The sequence below is a fragment of the Vulpes lagopus genome, chromosome 23 (assembly GCF_018345385.1).
Source record: "Vulpes lagopus strain Blue_001 chromosome 23, ASM1834538v1, whole genome shotgun sequence".
In the NCBI taxonomy this organism is placed as follows: Eukaryota; Metazoa; Chordata; class Mammalia; order Carnivora; family Canidae; genus Vulpes; species Vulpes lagopus.
The window spans coordinates 9,984,344-10,009,428 of record NC_054846.1 but is presented as its reverse complement, the minus strand read 5'-3'; the positions used below and the strand labels follow the sequence as shown (position 1 = coordinate 10,009,428).

The 25,085-nt window shown below is 34.6% G+C and overlaps 1 protein-coding gene across 4 annotated transcripts in view; it reads right to left on the bottom strand.

Annotated features, from left to right (window-relative positions):
• PDGFC (platelet derived growth factor C) overlaps positions 1-25,085 on the bottom strand; it is a 198,188-nt gene that overhangs the window by 73,916 nt on the left and 99,187 nt on the right. For all 4 annotated transcript variants that reach the window (XM_041738030.1, XM_041738027.1, XM_041738028.1 and 1 more), the window contains one exon: positions 11,091-11,286. In XM_041738030.1, coding sequence (XP_041593964.1) covers positions 11,091-11,286 — 196 coding nt within the window. The remainder of the gene's footprint in view (positions 1-11,090; positions 11,287-25,085) is intronic.

The window sequence follows — 25,085 nt, the reverse complement described above, 5'->3', positions numbered from 1 at the left end:
ATTTACTTAGGTAACCAACCTGCATGTGCTCTGGCATAGATGGGCCCCTAAAGTAAGTCCTGGAGATGCATAATGAATGTTCTAAGTCAGTCTGGTTCCTCTTCCCTTTACCAGTGGTTGCAGGAAGCATATCACAGAGAAGAGCCAAACCAACCACCTCTGTAATGCCAAGTTAATCTTATCTGCTCTTATGGGAAGGTACCCACAGTGTACCTGACTTTTCGGGTTAACCTCTTTTTCTTGCCCTCATGAACAGGACTGAAGTTCTAAGTTCTAGTTCAACACCCAGCTACTTATTCTCAGGCCCAGTTCTGCACCTTCCCACGGGCTGGGAATTATGTAGGTAAGGAGCTTCATGTGACACCGTTGGAACTCCCAGTGCTAAAACTTAAGATCGCTTGTGGCACTACTAACCCTACTGGTGCCTTTTTCTTTTTCTCGGATCCGCTTAAGGGGTTCATGAAAACATTCTGCTTGGAAAATAATTCTTATCATGCCCTTACGGGTCCTTGAAGACATTATCAGCTAAATAAATCATATTGCCTTCCTTTAACTTCAGCTGTATGGCCATGGAACTAACCAATATTTTTACATCATTTTCATAAACAATTGTTTCCTTACAATTTTCTCATTACAGTTTGTGCTGCCATTATAAAATTGAAATAGAGAATCTATACTGTCCTTGAAAGTTATCTACTAGAGTAAAACACACAAAAAAATGAGTATTTGAGTTTTTGACGTCTGTAGGGCAGGGTTAACTCCCACATCCCAATTTCTCCATGATAAATTAATAATATTTATTTATAGATCTTTGCTGGTAAGATACACAGTTAGGGTATGAGCTAGAACATGGTCAACACAGCAATCTAAACATAACCAGTTACAGTAATGACCATACTCTGTGTTTACCATTCTGGAATTGGTGGCATTTTATTTTAATTGTCTATTTACTTGTCTGTCTCTTTACCCAGACTGTGAGCTCCTTGGGGGCATGAGCCATCTCCTATTCACCATGTCTCCCTATTACCTCCCACAGTGCTCAAGAAGTGCTCCTTGAATGTAAGAGTACATAAATGACCAAATAATATCACATTAACTCTATCATAAACAGCAGGAAGAAAGGAAAATATCCAAATGATTTTTTAATTAAAAAAACTTAACAATTTTGGGGCGCCTTGTGGCGTCTGACTCAATTTCCGCTCAGGTCAGGATCTCAGAGTCCTGGAATTGAGCCCTGCTTCAGGCTCTGCACTCAGCGGGAGTCTGCTGGAGATTTTCTCTCTCTCCCTCTCTCTCTCTGTCTCAAGTAAGTAAATTTTTAGAAAAACTAACAATTTTGATCATTTTAAATTCTAAATAATTAGAAAAAGAACCTGTTTATTTCATTTAGCATATTTAGCATTTCTGTCATTAAGATTTTTCCAAATTGGATGAGGATGATAGTTCCTCCAAAAGAAACTTAGTTGTTTTGGTGAAGAAGAGGCACTATTTTAAATTGGGGAGACTGATTAACATAGCTTTTTTCTTTCTTTTTTTTTAAGATTGTAATTATTTATTTTACAGAGAGCAAGAGAGGGTCATCCCCACTGAGCAGGGAGCCTGATATGGGGTTCGATCCCAGGACCCTGAGATCATGACTTGAGCCAAAGGCAGATGCTTAACCGACTGAGCCACCCAGGCACCCCTAACCTATCTTTTTTCAAATGTTGTTCATTATGGTCCATCTCTTTGTAAAATCTTATGTGTAATGAGGAGATTATTTAGAAGAAAAAACAAAAATAATTAAGAGAAAGAAGTTTTCCATTAGAAATGGGTCTCCCAGGTGCCCCACATATATTAACATAAGAGCCACACACATAGACAACACTGAAAGACATTATTTACAGCAAATTACACACATATTTCCCCTTCCCCTTCCTTGTTCCACTTCACACCCTCCACCACACTGTCTGCATATCCTGCCACTTTGTTACAGCAATAAACTCTAATTTGCATCCGACATGTTTTACTCCTTGTAATAATATCAATCTTAAATAGCATAAAGACACAGCTCACTCTTATAATTTTCTTTATAAAAGAAAATTTGAGGAGCCAGTAGTGCTCTGGGGAAAAAGTCAAATATCTCACCTGAGTCTTTCCTCTCCTAAAGATACACTCTAAATGATTCAGAATTTCCAGACTCTTCTATGTTTCACAACTTGAGAAAATATTTAAAATGGGGCAGTTAAATTCTTAAATGCAGTTGGGTGGCCACCATTTGTATTAGTTCTACAGTAATGGAGAAAAGTCAATGTTGTCATTAAAAAAAAAAGAAAATTAAACTTGAACTTGAGAGTACCAAGCCTGGTTAAGGAAAAACTTTATTCCACTTGTAACAGTCTACATTCTCGTCACATGGTGGATAAAATTAGGCAGAGAAACCCTCTTGGTACATTAAAACTAAAATTGCTGAATAAATGACTGAAAGAAAACAACTGTTTTTAATGTAATACTAAGCTGTCGGGGCGCCTGGGTGGCTCAGTGGCTAAGCGTCTGTCTTGGAGCTCAGGGTGTGATCCCTGGGTGCTGAGATCGAGTCCTGCATCGGGCTCCTTGCGGGGAGCCTGCTTCTCCCTCTTGCCTGTGTCTCTGCCTCTCTCTGTGTGTCTCTCATGAAAAAATAAATAAAATCTTAAAAAACTATATACTGAGGATGCCTGGGTGGCTCAGCAGTTTGAGCATCTGCCTTTGACCTAGGGCGTGATCCCAGGGTCCCAGGATTCAGGATCGAGTCCCACATCGGGCTCCCTGGGGGAGCCTGCTTCTCCCTCTGTCTGTGTCTCTGCCTCTGTGTGTGTGTGTGTGTGTGTCTCATGAATAAATAAATAAAATCTTTAAAAGAAATACTGATCTGTCAAGAGAATAAGAAAATTCTTTGGAAGACAAATTAATACAAGAAATTCAGATTTCAGTGAGTTAAATATGCTCTGGAATCCTCTGAGGATCTGCTCGGCTCTGGTGTACGAGAGCAGAGGTTTAGGGCATAATTTGCCACAAGAAGTATAGGACAAGAAGCCTGGGGCTGGGTCCTAACCCCAAGCCTTCCCTCTCATCCCTGCTATGTACATGTCTCCCTCTGTAACAGGTACCACTCCATGGGAGACCGTAAGGCTATGTCCACGATCTGATGACTCACTCTCAGTAGCCACAAGACAGTGGGAAGGTATGGTCAAGCTACTGAGAAAAAAATAAATAAAGGCACAACTATAAATTCTAAATCCAGTCTAACTAGCTACTTAGAATGAAAATGAAAGAGAGAAATGTTCAATACAGAAGAACTGAAGTACTCCTGACTGCCAACAGGCTTTCACTTAAGAGACTTTTAAAGACTGTACTTAAGGAAGAAGTAAAATAATTCTACAAAAAAAATTCTGCAATGCAAGAAGAAATGGCTAGCACCAAATGTAGACATATGGGTATAGCCAGAGAAACACTGCTTATACGATGTAATAAAACAATGTCTTACTTGTAAAGTTAAAAAATACAAAACTAAAATCCTCAGAGTTATAACTACCACATACCAATCGGGAGTCGGGGCAACTGTAGTGAAAACCAAACCAGCTCTGACAGTAAGAATGAAATCATCTACCCCACCCAGTTAGCTAGTTACAGTAACAAGACATTACTATTTTATTATCTTCATTATTGCTCAGGCAATATGGTTTACTGCTCATTACAGAAACTGCCCTAAAGAGCCATTAACTCCTTCAACTAAAAGCAGCAAGAGTTCACTGTCCAGAACTGCTGAACTCCTCACCTGAAAACGCTTGGCTTATGTCAACAGATTCTAAACTATTATATCATGAGCCTTTCCCAATCCTAATCAAATCTCCACACTGAAAGATCCATTTTAAATCAAACTTCAAAGTCCTAACAAAGTCTGGCTTTGCTTTTCCTCCCCAGACACTATTAAATCTATGGAGGTGGCCTTCCCCGTCATCATGGTAAGCAGTAAACACATCTCTGGCTTATCAACAAAGTGTGGTGATAGCTGGGGAGTGAGCATTCCACAGCAGTTAAACATGTTCCCAGGGAATTTTATATTTTGGGGATGGAGGTGAATCCTGACTAGCTTTAGATATTAAGTAGGCATTTCTAAGGTAGACATTTTATTTTTTTTTAATTTTTTTTTTAATTTTTTTAAAATTTATTTATGATAGTCACAGAGAAATAGAGAGAGAGGCAGAGACACAGGCAGAGGGAGAAGCAGGCTCTATGCACCGGGAGCCCGACGTGGGACTCGATCCCGGGTCTCCAGGATCGCGCCCTGAGCCAAAGGCAGGCGCCAAACTGCTGCGCCACCCAGGGATCCCTAAGGTAGACATTTTAAAATGACAACTGATGTATCTTTGTAAATTCACGGAAAAGAAAAATGAAATGAGAAGATAAACTACATGAATGCAAGAAAGGAACCTGAAGACAGAAAAATGAGCACAAAGGACATGACAAAATAAATGGCAACACTGAATGCAAAATTCTATGCATAATAAGATTCACTGTACTAGATTAAATCCCTAAGTAAACTATAAAGCTTTTACTGAATTTTTTAATGCTACTCATGTTCCTTTCATAAGAGAAAACCAAAACACACACAGACATACATGCTAACATGCACAAACACACAAACATGGAAAAGAGGACACAGGAAAGTTGAAAGTAAAAGAATGGAAAGAATGCCAGGCAAATAGGAATCACAATTACCTCATGTCGTTTTACTAATATGAGGCATAATATACTTAAAAAAAAAAAAGATTTATTTTCTTATTTATTTTAGGGAGGGTAGGTACAAAGGGAGAGAAAGAGAGAGAATCCAGAGCAGACTCCTCCCTGAGCACGGAGCCCGATGGAGGGCTCGATCTCATGACCTTACGGTCAGGACCTAAGCTGAAACCAAGAGTTGGTCATTTAACCAACTGCCACCCAGGTGCCCCAAAGCATAATATATTTTGAAGCAAAATAAACATTAATAAAGGTTAAACGACATCAGATCTGTGAACTTGTGTGCAACGATTAAAATAATTTAAAAAACATATAAAGTGGGGTGCCTGACAGCTCAGTCAGTTAAGCATCTGACTTCAGCCAAGGCCATGATCTCAGGGTCCTGGGATTGAGCCTCACGCTGGGCTTCCCAGAAGGCTGCTTCTCCCTCCCCCTGCTCGAGCACACACATGTTCTTTCTCAAGTAAATAACATCATTAAAAAAATAATAATAACATACAAAGCAAAAAATGATAGGCCTACAAGGTGGAAACTGGAAACTGTATTTATCCTCCAGTAGGAAGATTTAACACTTCTCTCTCAGTAACTGATACATCACCAAAAAAAAAAAAAAAAATCAGGAAAGATACTGTTGCTGTGATCAGCACAACTGTACAAACTGATAAAATGGACATGTATAGAACTGAACCCCACAACTGATGAATACACCCTCTTTTCCAGTACATTTGGAAAATGTAAAAATCTGAAGCAAATAAAGCTAAGTCTTAAATTTTAAACAATCACAAACAGGCCATATTTTTTTTTTACCCAAAATAAAGTGAATGTAGAAATCTACAATAAAAAATGCATTTAGAAACTTTATACATTTATATAGAAAATGAACAATAGGGGCGCCTGAGTGGCTCAGTCAATTAAGTGTCTGCCTTTGGCTCAGGTCATGATCTCAGGGTCCTGGGATGGACCCCCACATTGGACTCCCTACTCAAAAAGGAGTCTGCTTGTCCCTCTCCCTGTGACTGCCACCCTGCCTCCTTGCAGGAGTGTGCATGTTCATGGTGCTCAGTCTACCAAATAAATTAAAATCTTAAAAAAAAAAAAAAAAAGAAAATGAACAATATGCTTCTACATGACAATGGCTTAAAAGAAACAATAGATACAATAAAATCTTCAAATAGGCAAAAATAAAAATACCATATTATCAAAACTGGTAGGATGCCTATAAAAGAGGATTGAGAAATCAAACTCACATCACTGATAATGGAATAAACTGACAACTTGAGCAATCAGAAGTGCCCATCACCTAGAGAATATTCTGGCCAAAATATTTAAGCAGGACCTAATTATAAGACATATTCAAATAAATTGACACTAAGATGCTGTAGAACACATGGCCTCAACTGTTCAAAAAGATCAATATCATAAAAGCCAAGAAAAGGCAAGGCAAGAGTTATAATATCCAAATGCAATATATAATTAAATGATTTGTTACTGAATCAAAACATAAGAAAAATAAAATAAAATAAATGTTAACATTCTGGGATCAGGGGAAATATTAGAAAATCAACTATATATTAGGTAATAGTTTCAGATTAATACTAAATTTGTTGCATGTTAAAGGGTATTGAATTTACATAGGAAATATCCTTGTTCTTAGGTGATTTATGGAGAAGTATAAAGTGTCATTGTGTCTGTAACTTATTTTTAAATGCAGAAATTAAAGGAATAAAAAATTTTTCCCAAAGGGAAAAATTGCCTCCTAGGGAAGCAAAAAAGGAAATACTTGAAATAATAAAGAAAAAGTTTTCCATTAATCATCATACTCAATATTGATATATTAACAGCAAACTCTTTACTCTCATGAGCCAAATATGGAACAATTTCAACTACAAAGTAAATAATGATAGCAATGGATTGCAATAGAAAGAATAAAATAAAATAAAATAAAATAAAATAAAATTAAATTAAATTAAATTAAATTAAATTAAATACATGAGTCTATACTGATATAAATGATGGAAGCAAGAAGGAAGGAAGAATGAAAGGAAGGAGGGAGGGAAGAAGGGAAGGAAAGAGAAGACACAAATTTTATTTACATATGCCCCTTCCAGGAGGTGGAACTTTTTTTTTAAAGGATTTTATTTATTTATTTGAGAGAGAGAGAGAATGAGGGGGGTAGGGTCAGAAAGAGAGAGGAAAGCAGACTCCCGGCTAAGCAGGGAGCCTGACACAGGACTCCATCCTAGGACCCTGAGATCATGTCTTGAGCCAAACAAAGGCAGACACTTAACCCATTAAGCCACACAGGCACCCCTGGGAGGTGGAACTTAATCACTCTCTCCTTGAATGTGGGCTGGGCTTAGTTGCATGCCTCCAATTAGTAGCTAATGAAAGGACATTTTCTTACCAGAGAACAACTCACTCTCAGTGATCAAGGTCAACACCACCAGTGATAAGTGAGGTGGATTCTATGTACCTTCCGATATGATTGGAGGAGAAGGGCATAATATCTATGTGGAATCCTTCCCCAAAACCCATAACCTCAATGTAGTCATGAGGTAAGATCTGAAAAACCTAAATTGAGAGACATTCTACAAAATATCTTGACCAATACTCTTCAAAACTGTTGAGGTCACGAAATACAAGGAACGAGAGCCTGTCACAGACTGAAAGAGACTAAGCACTACGTGGAATATGCTTATCCAGGAAAAAAAGATCTTAAAAGAGATAAAGGACATAAAGTGGGAAAATGGCTGGCATCTGAATCAAGTCTACAGTTAGTAGTATTACATGAATGTCAAATTTTTAATTACTCAAATGTAGCATGGTTATGTAAAGACGTTAACACTGGAGGCACCTTGTGTAAGAGTATATGGAAACTCTGCACTATCTTTGCAACATTCTGCAAATCTAAAGTTATTCCAAATTTTAAAGTTTATTAAAAAAAAACTCTAAATTTAGAAGGAAGACAAGGATACCTACTAATACAATCAAAAACTTTTTTTTTTAAATAATTTATTTATTTATTCATGAGACACAGAGAGAGAGAGAGAGAGAGGCAGAGACACAGGCAGAGGGAGAAACAGGCTCCATGCAGGAAGCCTGATGTGGGACTCGATCCTGGGTCTCCAGGATCCCCCCTGGGCTGAAGGCAGTGCCAAACCGCTGAGCCACCCGGGCTGCGCTACAATCAAAAACTTAATAAGAGATGTAAAAGAAAGAGTAAAAGAACTGAAAGGAAGAAAGAAATCATTTTCTTTCACAAATTATACGATTTTTTGCATCAATCCAAAATAATTCCCAGGATAATTATTAAAATAAATAACAGAGCTTATAGCAAGTTTGCCAGATAAAAAAATCAATACTAAAAAATCGATTATATTTCTATGTACCAGCAATATACAATTAGAAATGTGTTTTTCAAGAAGGGATCTTAGCAAGTCTATAGAAAATATAGAAATAAATCTAAGTAATTATGCATAACATATCTGAGAAGAACATTTGAAAAGTGTATAGCCAATAAAGAAAACCCGAATAAATGAAGAAACATAAAATTCTCAAAGATAGAAAGTTACTTCTATTAAGATGGCAATTCTCTTCAAAATGATCTATATATACAACCAATGCTGTTGCAATGAAATAACAGGAATTTTCAAGGAACTTGACAACCTATTTTTAAAAAATAAAGAAAAATACCAAGGATGCTCCAAAAGGGGAAGAAAATGAGGTGAGACTGCCCTATCACATAGCTTCTACATGTGTGTAATTAAGAAAGCGTCATTTTGGAACACAGATGGACACAACTGAGCAAGGTAACAGAACGAGGAGCCCTGGAACAGACCAGATCATATGCAGAAATCTTATTATGAATTAGGTAGCTTTGCATATCACTGGGTGGGGTAACAGTGATTATTTAGTACATGATGCTGGGACACTACTGGATACCCTAAGGAAAAACCTCACATCACACACAAAAATAATTACAGATGAATCAAAGACTTAAATATGAAAAGCAAAATTTAAATCGCCAGTCTTAATAAAAACTGGGCAAAAGACATGAGCAGACATTACACAGAAGAGGAAATACGAGTAGCCAATAATAATATGAAAATTTCTCAACCTCATTAGTAGGCAGGAAACAAATAAAAATTAACATCGAGGTACAATTTTACACTTAGCATACTACCAAAAATTAAAAGAATGACAACCAAAAGGTTGCTGAGAATGTGGTACAATAGAAATTTTTGCATATGGTTGATGGAAGTGTAAATTGGGTCACTTTTAAAATCATTTTAACTCTACCCAATAAAGTTGAAAAGATAAATGTGTTAAGACAGCAATGATTCTTATAAAGACTCAATTTTTTTTCTTGCACTTCTGGACAAGGAGAATAAGCCAAACGTCCATCAAGCAGGACAAGGGTCGCCTGGGTGGCTCCCCGGGGTCTGGGGATTGAGTTCTGTATCGGGCTCCCTGCAAGGAGCCTGCTTCTCCCTCTACCTATGTCTCTGCCTCTCTCTGTGTGTCTCTTATGAATAAATAAAATCTTAAAAAGAAAGAAAAGTAAAACAAAAAAAAAAAAAAGAAAGGTGACTATTTGTACAATGGAATACTATGCATCAAGGACAATAAATGATCAAATAAATTATCTGTATCTACATGAACTGACCTCAGAACATCATATTGTTCTGTTCAAATACAGTATTATTCCACTAATCTGTATCTCGAAACAGGCAAAAAAAAAAATAACCAACTTCCTTTTTATAGGAAAGTACACAGGGAAATGTACATGTGGTAAAATTATAGAGGAAATCAGATGTGTTAACTTCTAATACACTTTATACAAATATACACATAACTATGCACACACACACACACACACACATAGAACGTCTCTCCTACAGCACAACCCACTAGATGTGCAGGTGTTCAGTGGCCCTCTTGGCAATGACCTGTAGGAACAGGAAGTAAGGCAAGAGGCCCAAGAAGGGCTAATACTTTGGCTACTCTGTTATTGGGGTCTTTGACCCAGGAGACCCCTGTCTTTGACCAGCATGCACAAAACTGCGGTAGGTTAACATGCTCCTTTGCGCGGAGGGCAAAAATCTTAAAGACTCCATCATTTCTAATAAGAACATGGAATACTGCATATGAAAAGAATACTAGCATGGTGAAAAACTATCTACATGGCTGTTAGGAAAAATGGATTTTAGCATTTGTTTAGGTATAAGATATGAATGAGATCTAGGGCCACTGCTTTCCTTCTCTGCTCTGTTCCCTTACCTATAAAATGAAGGGTTGAATAACACAGTCTCTAGAGATAGCTAGGATAGCTTCTAGTTCTCAAAGATTGCAGATGTAAGGGGAAAAAAAATAACATGAAATGCATAGTCACAGAAAGAAGAAATGTGGGGAAAAAAAAGTCATTATACAAATGTTAAAGATACAAACTGCGATGACAGTAAGTACAAAGTTTATTTCATCTGTATTGAAATATTTATCTGTAATATACCATAAAGTGCAAATCCTCTTTTAACTTATGTATCAAAGAGAACACAACCCCACAAAGAAGCTTAAGTAAAATATTTTCATGATATACAAATGCCATTGAAGTGAAAAGTCTTCAATAAGACCACCCAACCTTGACAAGTGTATTCACACAGGATTTAAAGAGTAATATTTGTATGACATACAGTAGGTGGTCTTTTGCGTGGGTGAAATACTCCAGCTGACTTTGGTTCATGAATGCTTCTAGGAGAATTATGATGAATTTCTACCTGGCAAACCACAATAGCTAGCTTAAACTTCTAAGTCTCCTTTCAGAATTGCATTTCTTTTTTGTTATGAAATACCCAAGTTTCTTTAATCCTGTGTGCATGGTGTGTGAGCACCCGTATGTGTACCTAGGTAGTATGCACCCATGAATATTGTGTTTTCTCTTAAATAATTATTGTTTATTTTACTGACTGGCTGTCAGGAAGCTGAAATGTAAAATTTTTAGCACTGTTCATAACTTAGATTTTCTGGCACAACTGCATTCCTTTATTTGGATTTTCTTTATCCCTTATTTCAGATCGTTTGATTCTCTATGTCCTTCGTGCTATAAGTTACCTCGAACTGTTTTCAGAAGTAGATAAAACTGATGAATGCACACATACAGTGTGTGTCTTCTGATTTTAAAAGAAACATAGCTTAAATAAGGTTGCAAATTTCTTGGATCATCAGAAAAATATAAAGAACAAAAGATGCCATTTAAAATCACATCATTAAAATGAAGCAACTTGAAAGACTTTGTAGGACAGTTGCATTCTGTTTCAATTTTAAGTATAACTTACTTGCATATGTCGTCTTCTGGGTCTTCAAGCCCAAATCTTTCATCAAACGTAAGTTGTATCCATACATTTTCCTCTGCTGCTACCAATCTCCATACCAAGACCATATTTCTTGGGTAAGTATGAGGAAATCTTGGGCTGTGAATACTTCCATTAGTAGACACAGTAATAATTCTCTCATGCTGGGGATCTTGTACTCCTAAAGCAAAAATATAGGAAGAGACGTACAGTTAGCACAGATATCTCAAAAATTGCAGGTTTCAAAATAAATGTTTTTTTTTTAATCATCCGTATTTTAAATTAAACAAGTGTTGGGTATGCCTCATACAATATAAACCAAGTACCACTCTCTTCAAAACTCACACAGAAAAAAAGGATTATTTTAACACTACCAAATAAAAACCTGTGTACGTTCATACTCGAAGGAGCATAACACATTACTTTTCTTAATTACTAAAATGTCGAACTACCAACTCATGGACTTCTAGAAATAATACAAAGAGTGAATTTTCCCCTATACTTCAGCAACAACTACAGCAATTGCATCAACTTTTTAAAGAGTACTTGTTACTCAAATCACATTATTTCATTGATAAAATGCAATTTAAGAATACTGCTCTAGGGGCACCTGGTGGCTCAGTTGGTTGAGCGTCCGACTCTTGATTTCAGTTCAGGTCTGATCTCAGGGTCCTGGGATTGGACCCCACTTCAGGTTCCCGCTCAGAGGGAGTCTGCTTGTTGCTCTCCCACTGCCCCTCTCTATGACTGCGCTGGTTCTCTCTCTCACTCTCTCTCAGATAAATAAAATCTTAAAAAAAAAAAAAAAAGAATGCTCTTCTCAGAAACTTCTTAAATTTAAAAGACTGAATATCAAAGGCCATATATTAGTTAGAAGGTTATTTAGGTTAAGAATAATCTGTTTTACTATTTAAAAACCCTCAAGTAATTTTAATAAGTTGTAGTTATGATTCTTAAAGCAGCTTTTTCGTTCTCCTAACTTTGACTATTTCAGCAATCAATCTGGTATTATTTTATATGGTCTAACTTATAATTAGGAAGACAGAGTAAAGACAAAAGACAAATATAAGTTCCTTTGAATACATATGGGGAATATCATCACATTAGTAAATTATTTGTTAACTCTGTAGAATTTTTAAATTAAATAAATTAATGGTGTCATTCTTCTCAGTGCCTGATTTTGTCCTCAGCTACAAGTAACCTATTCAGAAACATGATCCTTCTCGTTGGATGCTAATATTTAATACTACTATTGGCTATATTAACTCATGAAATAATCAATATTTCTTTTATGCACATAATTTATCACCAGTATATCTCCTGAGAACACAGAAGGATCTATCAAGTTAGATGAGTTTTCCTCTACACTGACAAATTCTCTTTTAAAAATGATGGAAATTTACTGATACATTAAATTAATGACCTGTTTTCAAAGATTTCCTTTAAAATTGGGATATTTCCCAACTCTCTAAATTTTCTTCCAATAACCTACATATTTCAAAGGCGTTTATGACAGTAGTTTATATCAGGAGTCCTTCTTATTTTAGCAACTAATACGTTTTAATGAATTAATTTTTCCAATTAGATTTATTAAAATTTATTATTTGCCCCATTTCGTCTAAAAAATGCCTCAGGTAATCCAAGGCACTCTACAAATACAGCACTGTTTATTTTCTCATATATAATCTAGAAAACTACATAGCTACTAAAAGATCTGAATTCTATTTTTACAGCTTCAATCAAAAAAGCTCATTGCTAAAATGTATATACTTAAATTGTGTTTACATCTTCTTTTTTCTTTTATAGTCCACAATTCCATTAAGCTATAATTAAACATAATTTAAAGACTGAACATGTAGGCCTTCTTTGTGGTAAAAGAATTGTAAATTTCCTTTTAAGTGAAATTGCTGTTCCCAAAAATTGGTCTTTAAATGCAGTGAGGTTTGCCACCAAACACATATGATTTACACATGATTGTCAAAGTTTTATGTAAATCTCAAACAACTAGGCCTATAATCAGAAAAAAAAAGAAGCAACAAACATTAAGTTCTACCAAATTAAGGGTCTACATTTATAGTTGTGTTGTTTAAAAAAAAATCATAGTTCTAAATATATAACTTTACTAGTATTTTTAAGGAAAGGACAAGTATATACTTTATGACTATTTTATTGAATATTTGCTTTTCTTATGTCCAGTGGACAGTATAGCCAAAGAAAAATAGCAACGAAATAAATGTTTGTAGTCAAATCATAAAACATTACAACATTCTCCTAGCCATGTATTCTAAAGAAGAATAAATCTTGGTTCATCTCAAATGATGAATTTAGCATGAGAAACGAAAACATATATAAACATGGAATTTTAAAAAATTATAAAATAGTTATCTTTTCACATTATCTTGCCCAGATCCTCTTAAGGAGGAAATATTGAAAACTAAAATGAACCAAAAATAGAAAAAAAAAAGGAAAAGGGATATTAATAATGTAATACTAACAAAAACACTAACTCTAAAAGATATCTGCATCCTCTCCTGTTCAGAGCAACATTATTTACAACAGCCAAGACATGCAAACAACCTAAGTGTCCACCAATGGGTGAAGGGACAAAGGAAATGCACTTTATATATACAACGTAATACTATTCAGCCATAAAATAAAAAAATGCCATTTGCAGCAACATGAATAGACTTTGAGGGCATTATACTAAAATAAGTCATACAGGGAAAGACAAGACAAATAATGTATGACTTCACATGTGGAATCTTAATGAAAAATAAAAGGAGCTCATAGATACAGAGAACAGACTGCTGATTGCCAGAGTTGGAGAGTGGAGGGTGGGTGAAATGGGTGAAGGGGGTCAAATGGAACAATTTTACAGTTACAAAATAAGTCATGGGGATGTAATGTAAGATACAACATGATGACTACAGTTAATAATACTATACTGCACATTTGAAATTTGCTGAGAGTGGATCTAATAAATTTTTGTTTATTAGACACACACACACACAAATTTTAACCATGTGATGATGGATGCTAACTAGACTTATTGTGGTGGTCATTTTGCAATACATATATCAAACCATGATGCTGAGCACCCGGAACAAATATAATATTATAGATCAATTATACCTTGATAAAAATAACAATGTAAATACTGTAAGATGGTTGACTACACAGGTACATATATAATTTAATTACACAGAATCAAGTAACTATATTATTCAATTAATTTAGCATTATGTCAAAGTAATGTCACAATATTTGCTATGCATTTCATAATATTAGTCCCTCCAAAGATATATTTACTATGAGCGAAAAAGGATAAGAATAAGACTCAGACAGTAGAGCATGCAACTCTTGATGTCGGGGTTAGAGGCTCAAGCCCACATTGGGTGTAGAGATTACTTAAAAATAAAAATAGTAAAAATTATAATGCCTGAAAATGAATTATTAATAAAGAGACCACTAAAAAGAGGTTTCTAGGTAATACATCACTTTTTAGAAAAGATAAATCCATATCCTTTCTCAATACTAATGTTTTAGGTCGACTGTTGCAGAAAAGGGCTGTAGGATTAAGAATTAGGTACAATGTTTTATTTTATTTTATTTTTTTTAAGATTTTATTTATTTACTCATGAGAGACACACACAGAGAGAGAGAGGCAGAGACATAGGCAGAGGGAGAAGCAGGCTCCATGCAGGGAGCCCGATGCGGGACTTGATCCCGGATCTCCAGGATCATGCCCTGGGCTGAAGGCAGGCGCTAAACCGCTGAGCCACCCAGGGATCCCAGGTACAATGTTTTAAATGAACCGCTGAGCCACCCAGGGATCCCAGTACAATGTTTTAAATGAAAATCATTCTACTTTCTAAGTCATCTTCTTTTTTGAAGTAGGCTCCATGCCCAGCATAGAGCCCAATGTGAGCCTTGAACTCATGACCCAGAAATCAAGACCTGAGCTGAGATCAAGACTTAGATGCTTAACCGACTGATCTACCCAGGCACCCCTGGATTAAGAATTAGGTCAAAAAGAAATGTCTCCAAAATTGGTGAGCTTTAGGAGTTCTGACGGCCTCCAGTTCCTGTTTCATGTGGGCAAGACTGTAGCAACATGCCACCTGTAAACTGGTAGACTTCATAGATACCCTGTGAAATTTTTGATGTGTTTACTTCCCAATATAAGTTATTTTGAAATTATGTTTTAAAAAAACATTTCTATTTCTAAGTCCTTACTTGATACACATCTTCATTGGTCTCATCTGCGCTTTACTCTGTTCACTATGTCTTTCTTCTTTTTGCCGGTAATAATCCTTCTTTACATTATTTTTTGTTTGGTTATATAGTTATCTTTGCTTTTGCTCTCATCAACTCTCAATTAACAAATTTCAATTTTAACAACAGTCAAAATCATACGATAAACAAACACACACATGCACACAGTTTTACTGACTCCATGAACTGACACTTTTTGTCTAGAAAATCCAGAATAGTCTCATCCTAATCCAACTTGATGCCATACAAAGAAGACAGACTTGAGCTCCATAGTGCAAAGAAATCTCTCTACATAAATTCCAATCTATTTAGAAGTACCCTATGCTTATGTTTAATATTTAAAATTCTGACTATTCATACTAAAGTACAATACTATACTATATTGCCCTAAAATACAATAATACCCTAGATAGGCTCAATCTTCTCTTTCCCATACGCTTAATACAATAGCAAAATAAAACTAAGACAATCAGTAGTGCTGTCTACATCAAACTGTTCACAAATTACATTTTCACTAAGGAAAAGAAAATGAGGGTTTGTTGTATTAAGTAAACCATAAAACAAATATAATTATTTAAGATATGCTCAACTGAGGTTCTTGAATTTATCCCAGAAGATGATCACTTTATTCCTCAAGGGAATGAATAGTCAAAACTTATATACTGGAAACTTATTATGATTCCTGCTCTGTTCCAGGTGCTTGGAATATCACAAACAAAACGAAGCCCTGTCCTCTTAACGTGACAACCTCTAGGAATGTATTAATATCACTCCTAAACTATCTTTACAGTATCTAATATTCAGCTACCAAAACCCACTTCAGAACGTTTCCTCTTTTAGAATTCCATCTTTGAAGAAAACAGAGAGGGAGACAAACCATAAGAGACTCTTAACTATAGGAAACAAACAGGGTTGCTGGAGGGGTGGAGGGTGGGGGATGGGGTAACTAAGTGATGGGCATTAAGGAGGGCACTTGATGGAATGAATGAGCATTGGGTTTTATACACAACTGATGAATCAATCACTAAATTCTGCCTCTGAAATTAATAATACACTATATGTTATTAAGTTGAATTTCAATAAATACATAAAAGAATTCCATTTTGATTACTGTTGTGTATTCCTTTAGGAGTGCATATTCTAATGTTAATATATGGATTTACCTTCCTTACTTTCTACCATACTATTCATGCCTAAAACATAAAGGCATTTTACTCAAGTCCAGAAACTAACCAACCATCTAGCTCTGTGCCTTGCCCATGGCACTGCCTAATACATATTGATAGTATAAAACAAAATAAAACAATATCTCACCCAAGAACACGGCAGAAAACAATTTTATATGTTATTTCAATGTTTCATTCTTCATTCCCAAGATCCTAGTGACTGCACATGTTAAGGATAAGAAGATTTTACAATTCTTACTCCTTCTAATTAAAGCCCCTTAATTCATATTTGCTATCTTAGGCAAAGTCCATCTATTATAACCTACAGACATATTTCAGCTGAAGGTGATAGGTCACAGAGTACTCATTACTGAGATTTGCCATTTTCTTAACATGCTTGCTTATTTTAAGAAAATAAAACATGTTCTATAATTTTACCACACTCCAAGAATTCCATAATTACAGTCATTATTTTATCTTAACTCTGAAATATGAATAGACTGATGATAAAAGCTGTTATTTTAGGTAAGACACGTGATACCAGAGTTTACTTTTTATAAACTAAAGATAATCACAAACTGTTTTAAAGTTTAAATGAAATAACCAAATAAATTAATCACCTTGATAACTGTAAGTCAGCACATACGTGAAGCAGAAACTTTGTCCAAAATGTTCTAATTAAATACAATGAGAGAAAATTTACTATCAGGTATCAAGTTTTCTCATGTCAGTGAATAGGAGATTGCTATGTAAGATAATGCAAAATTGGTCACGTGTACAAAGATTCTAACTTTGCAAAGATCAAATTAATTAAGCAAGAAACAATGATGTTTAGGTGGGGATTTCAAATTTCTGATTTCATTCTATAGGTTGATTAGGAGAAAAATAGCAGCTTGTAGAAATTTTGCCAAGTCCCTGACTGGACACTATCTTCATATAAAGGCTTAAATTACTTTGCATTTGCTGAGAAGCACAAGAATTCACCCATTAGCCACCTATCTAATTATAAATGATAGTAAGAAATGGGAGTCTTTGTTCAGGAAGTTCATAGCATATATTACATATGCAATGAGAAAAAGCTAAAATGGTGAGCATACCCCCAATATCCCCATCACTACTATGAAGCAGCCACTGTAGAAGGGCTGGATTGTCCCTACCCAGAAGTATACCTAGAAAACCAATATAAGCCCATTTCTCTCATTCATGGATGATTTTAAAGACCAATCAGAGCAAATCCAATGGCTTTTCTTCAACAGTTGGGAATGAGATCTTCTGGGTGAAGACGTGAGATCCAGAACTACTGTAGCCATTAAGCTTGTAATAGAATCCAGTCTGATGAAAAAGTCAATGCACAGAACGAGGTTGATAAATGATAGTACACAAATGTAAAGCTAGATCCCAGCTCAAACCACACAAGAAGTTCCTCCCATGTCTGGGCTTCTCAGGTACATGACTAAATAAATCACTTTTTATTACTTAAGCCAATTAGAGTTATAATTTTTTACATTTGCAACCAAAATCATTACATAGTGAACATGTCTGAGTTTGCCTGGGATGGCCTTCATTTAGTCCTGTTATCCCAGCATGGCTATTATTAGTGTTCCCTTTTCACGCTCTAAAATATCTGATTTAGTGTCATAAAGAACACAGCAAGTAAGGTCTATAAAATTCTTCTGGTATTGAGGTATGAGATATAGAATGGTAAAGATTTGACAGCACGGTATTTTAGCCTTAAGGAATGGTAAAAATAATTTATTTTGATTTTACACAATGGGATACAACATTTTCAAATTAAGGCTCAATTATGAAAGATAACTGGCAATAATCTTCTTACCTATTATGTCACAGGATAAACAGCCAAGTATATATAAACACAGAATCTCTGTAAAGCTTTTACTGCACACCAATTAGTAATGAATACGATTATATACACACACCACTAGAGTGAACCATGTTTAGGCAATGGTATTATTTTTTATTCGGTGTTAAGTTGCCTTTTATTTTAGATACCCCAAAGAGGCCAAAAGCAGAATGTAGAATAGAAATAAATTAGGAGTAATTAACATTACAAAATAAACATTCCCTTTAAAGATTCACTATTTAAAAAAAAATTTAAAGATTCACTATTGATTCCACTTTTCAATACTTAATCAACTTTCTCATTGAATGAAAACTATTATTCAATGTAGAAAGTTCACATAAAATATTAGAAGCTCTGAAATATTTTAAGCTGAATACATTTATATGAAATAATATTATAACAAAAACTAGCTAATATGATTAAGCACAAATTCATAATACATAACAAAAACGCTTACTTAAAACACATTCACTAAAGACCCTCATCTGTTTTGAAGACTCAACATCAGCCCCTTTTCTATCTACATGGGACATATAACTTACGACATTCAGATTGGAGTTTACCAGCAGTTTCAAATATGGAAGTAGCTACCTATTTCTTTGTGAACACACAATGGCTAGATACAGTACTGACATTCTGATGGGAAGATGTTTAAAATTCATCAATGAAAATAATAATGGAAATGTAATCAATACAAACTTAATCCTTCACAGCAAACATGCAAGTAAGGCCATTAGTTTATGCCTTTAGTCAATATTTAAAATATCTCTAAAAGTCTCATTCAGGTTAAGCTTTCAATAAAGCAAAATAAATGATTCCTAAGAAACAATAAAATAGGAATATGTTTCAGTCTTCATACATTCAGCAATCATTTATGCTGGAAAATGAGACTACTGCTTTCCACTTATATTTAGTGTTTCATGTTCACAGGTGAATGCATATAATGTATAAGTAATAGGCTTATGATTCTCTTTTGAATAATACAAAAGACAGTAAAAATAATAAATTCAATAACTTCTTTACAAATCATGTCCTCCTATCTTATGTTTTAAATGTTATTAAATGCTGTTGATAAGTGATAAAGTGTTCACATTTCCATAAACAATATTTGAGATTTATAAATTATATTTGTAGTAAGATCTTCGGTTTCGGCAGTAATTCCACATCACAACATCAAGAATAAATGAAGAGCAATTATACTGGGACATGACTGCCCCTCAAAGGTGAATTAAACTATGCTCATGAATGTTCTACCTTTCTGCCCTGCTGGAAAAACATCATCCCGCCCAACCCCACACTACCTCAGCAACTCTTGTCAGTCTTGAATTAATGTTAAAGTATAATAAAATATAAATGTGAAGCCTTTAAAAGAAATGAAAGCCATAAAAGTTAATAATAAAAGACATCATTTTGGTAGGGAAATAGGTTGCCTAAATTTTACTTCTCAAAGCAAAAATATTTATAATTGGCTTGAATATGCCCATGAACAGCATTCTTTAGCAACAGCTAGCCTTATTACAATAGTTTCAAAATTAAATCAAAGATATGAGGGAAAAGGCCTAAAAAGAGAAGTTGAACCTACGTTAGAACAGATTTGAGATACCTACTTGTATTCAAAATAAAGACTGAATCAGACTTTAAAGAGTCTAGCAGAAGTTTCATTTGTGAGGAGTGATTCTTCTTCAACACCTCATTATCACTAGTTTCTTCAACTGTATTCAAAAATACCTACTTCCCTATCTTCTGATCTCAGTGAAGACTTTGAGGATGTATTTGTCAGACTGGACACTGTTAGATGCCACAAGAAGATTTGAGAGTCCTTCTTTATGGTATTTGCACTGTTGATAACAGCATAATCCTCCAGCCAGCAAATGGACCAGCTGTATTAATGACCTTCCAACAAATGAACAGGCCTGTTTGATCATAGCATTTCCTTGAAAATTCTTGTTCATGAAACCCAATTTTGAGGTTGAAAATTCTCCACAATCCCTATAGATCTAACCATTCCTCTTCTGAGAGAAATAAAACACTGTCCCCCAAAATGGAACAAAGATACAGAAACAAATGCCCAGAGGTCAAGAAGAGCAGGAGAAAGGAACAGAAAACAAAACGAAAAACAAAAAACAAAAACTTAATTGAACCGCATCAAGTTTAACAGTACTACTTATCTTGACAAATGGCTATGACTCTCATTCTCAAGTTGAGATAGGGCTTTTGAAGAAAGATATGTGTAACACAAGCCTTAACAACAACAATTATTTAAAATCCATGATTTACATTTACACACATCTATTTCTGTACAACTACACAAACTATCAAATATTTTATAGCAGTCACTCTATTTGAAAATTCAATTGCAATGTTGTATTGTTAAAAGTCAATCAAAACAAACAAATCAAACCAAAATGAAAGATTTCTGTTGAGGAAGTAATATACCAATAAACCATAAAAAAACCCTGATATAAATATCTATAAAAACTTTTACTTATTAACAAGAAACTTTTCATTAAGTACTTTCCGCCAAAAGAAAATACTTACTAATGAAGGATCTAAGAAACACCAGAATCATCCATTACAATTTGAGAAACGCACTTCTACTCTCTCTATACCACAAGAGTCAAAATAAGATGTCAGGGGAAATCACCCTTTAACACATCAGAGAATACAGAAATGAGAATAGCGACATTTCAGTAAGCACACTACAGTCTGGAGATCATTAGGAATACAAAAATAACACAGGAGCGTTGGAACAACCAGATAAAACTTTACAAGTACAAGGACAAAAAAGACTCCCATTAGGAAAGAAAGGCATTCGAATCTATACTAGTTCATGTTGAAAAATCAGATAAAAATATTATACTACCTAAACAAATCCTCTTCTGTAATATGGTTCACCGCATCAACCTTAATTATGTGAGAGTACGTTAGAGTGCACAATAAGAAAAGTTTAATAATTCAGAGTAAATAAAAATATATGTTTTGCTTACCTTTTAAATGTTCTTTCTCCTCTTTTCTATGCCAGTCCAGATGCTTGGGTATAGTTCCTCCCTGCCAGTAGATGGAGATAGTAAAATTGAGTCTTTTGGTGACCTCGCATCCTAATCTAGGTGGTTCAGAATCTTCAATTTCAGATTTTGGAAGTAAAAAAATTTGAATGATTGAAAAGACACATAAAGCTTGTAAAAATTATTATATGAGTCAGTCAAATGAACTTTTATTCATGGTCATTTGTACCAATCTTTAAGGGAGAAGGTCTTGGCTGGCATAGAAAAAAATAAAAGAAAGAGCATTATTTTGTAGGATATATTCCCTTGACTCTTCATTCTTCCCAGAGCTTGCTCATTTACTCAACAAATATCTATTGGATAGAACTCAAGAGTAGCTTGCACGTCACTTGCCAGATGCTTTCATACACATTACCTATTTAATGCTTCTAACAACCCTGTGAAGAAGTAATTATTAGCTCCCAAAATCTTGTCCCAGAAACCATATTTTTTAAAGTTCCATATGGTGAGCTGACTCTTGATGCTAAGTTTCTGTAGTCCTCCTGATGTTCAGTTAATTGCCTCTCAGATTTAGGGAGAATGAGTTTCTTCCTCCTTCTGATAAAGGGGACTTTGAAGTTGTTGAAAACTCACTCGCTATTGATAGAAACTGTCTATGTTTTATTTCGTTTCAAATTAATACAAGTCCTCTAACAGCTTCTAAGCAGGAATGCAAAGGCTAACGTACAGCCATTTTACAGAGGTTAAGTGGATCATCTGAAATAAAATGGGATTCAGAAAAAGTGCTTCACGAAGTATTTTTTTCTTTGAGAAATTGTGCACTTAAGATCAAATTCATAGGGATGAGCATTGACATTTTTAGATTACTAATAATGGCTTATAAAAATAGTAAAATGAATAACATTTCCTAAAGATACTAGAGGACACAAAGGTACATCCTGAGGATGATAAAGAAACACACTGGAAGATTAAAAAAAAAATAAAAAGAAAGAAAGAAACACACTGGAAGAACATTCAAAACTTAATTGAATATTGGTGAAATTATAAAATAATTGGTTCCATTTTTCTCACTCAGTTTAATAAACCCATGGAAATTTTAATTAAATAGAATATATCCCTGATCCTTATCATAAGTAAAGTCTAGGTTTCAATACTCCCAGTAGTCATGGTTTGTGACTCTATTTCAACACAACACACTTTGGGGAAATAAGGTATTACCTAACTATTCGAACAAAAGAAGTGCCAATTCGTTCAAGAATGACGGATTAAAATAAAACTACTCACTTTTACATAGTCACCTTAATCACTCTGCCCAAATAAATAAAGTAGTATTTATACACCTCTTTATAGTTCTTATAATGATTTTCAGATTATAAAACACTTTCTTTTACATATTTTTCTTTTTGGCGGTCACACAACCTTGAAAACCACATGTATTATGCAAACTCTATTACTGTGAAAATAATGTTGGTTGGCACAGTAAGTTTACCATATAATTTCTTGTCCAAACCAAACATTTTTTAAGAATAAAAGAAGATGGTATTATTAATTGTGTCAGGACAGCAGACGTAAACCATGATGGGCCCCAGAAAACATGGACATATGACTACCCTAATGAAAAATAAGAACATCAACCTTCAATCCAGAGCTTTTGAGTCTAAATTCTATTCTCTTTCCACTCTACCATACGACTCTAGAAAATCTTTCAACTGGAACATCTACGTGATTAATTCTTAAAAACATACTTTCCTATTAGCATCCTTGTTCAACTTAGCGCACTGAGTAGAACTTTTTGTTTTCATAAACTTGGTAATATTATGTTTACAGGACTTTATTTCAAAGTAGGTTAAAACAAAACCAGCAATTCTAAAGCCTTTTCTGTTTAACTGCTTTTTAATGAGTTGTGAGGTGTTTCTAATATTCCCAATGAAGCAGGAGACATTTTGACCAATTATTATCCGATTGCTGGATTCTGGCTCCATTCCATTGCTCAGAACAACAGGGTTGATATTAATTCGACCCTAATTGTAAACATTCTTCCAGAATTTGGTACTCCTTAAAAATGATAAATTCCACATTAACTTAGAAAAGATAAGAGACTGGGGCTTCTGGGTGGCTCAATCGGGTAAGTGTCTACCTTCAGCTAGGTCATGATCTAGGGTCCTGGGATCCAGTCCCATGTCCAGCTCCCTGCTTAGTGGGGAGTCTGCTTCAACCCCTGCTCCGCCTTCCTGCTTGTGCTGTCTTTCTGTCTCTCTTAAATAAATAAATAAATAAATAAATAAATAAATAAATAAAATCATTTAAAAAAAGAAAATATAAGGAATCATCTTAAAAATGTTTCATGATTAGTGTTAAAAGTCATAGAAAAGAAAGTCATTGAAAATGAAACTATACTAAAAAATAAAAACTGCTTATCCTTCACAATGAATGCAAGTCTCACATGTATATTAATTTATTTGATTATTTAGTTTCTAAAGTATCTGTAATTTAATTAAACTCTAAAATATTTTGCCTACATCTCTGTTTTGTTTGGTTTTAATTGTTTTTTTTACTGGTATATTGCATAAGCATAACACAGTGACTCACATAATATACAATAAATATTTGTTGACTAGCTGAACTGCCTCCGAATAAAGTCCATGTTTCACCTGCAAATCTATTTAAAAAATATTAAACAGATGAAATATGGTTTGATTACCAGCCTATCATTATTTTCTGGAGATTGCTGGCTTAAGAAGAATTTACTAAAATCCTTCATATTATCTGAACAGATATCAGCAGCTCTTGTCAGGTCATCAGATACGTTTCCATGGAATGAAGTTATGTTAAGTTCATATTTGGAATTGCTTTATCATGATCTCTAAAATAAAACCTCTCACAACTGCAAGGTTTCATCTAAAGAGCATCATATTCAAGGAAAAAAATGATTATTCCTTTCTGAAATCAAAAGTTAAGTATCTTTTAAAAATAACATCGCCATTCTCTTGGCCAGACTTTGGAAATACATACATACTGAGCAATGAAAAAATGTGAAATTTTTCTCTTCACAATTCCCTTTCTTACCACAATTCCAGGATCAAAATTTATTTTGCTTAGCTTTATGCTTTAATTTTTCTGTGCCAGATGACAGATATAAAGGTAATAATATTTAGAAGTGAATGTAAGTATTATGGTACAGTGGAATAATACAGTAGCACCATTATTGTAAAGAGCATGCCAGGAGGATGATCTGGACAGAAGAAAATAATAACGTAGGACGTTTCTGAGACAAAATCCTTGACGTGATTCGCTAAATAATGTCTATAATCCTGTTTCTTTATAATTGCTCCAATTATAAAAGTAGGCTTCAGAATTCCTCAAGTATGTTAAACTTCTGAACCAAGTATTTAGAAACAAGAACTAGTTGTGTGTGTGTGTGTGTGTGTGTGTTTTTTATCCTTTTAAGCCAATGGCTTGAGAAAGTTTTGAGAATCTGATGAAAGATATGGGTGCTCAAACCAGAAAATTATATAACTAAAGACATACTCTCACAGTATTCACACGATAGCATACAATTTCAGAGAATTCATCTAGCCCCTAAAACCTCTGTAAAAACCTCTTTATCTATGAAATCAAGGGTAAGAACACTTTCTCCAAAAATAACTTGTCCATTATAAAGCAAAACAATGAG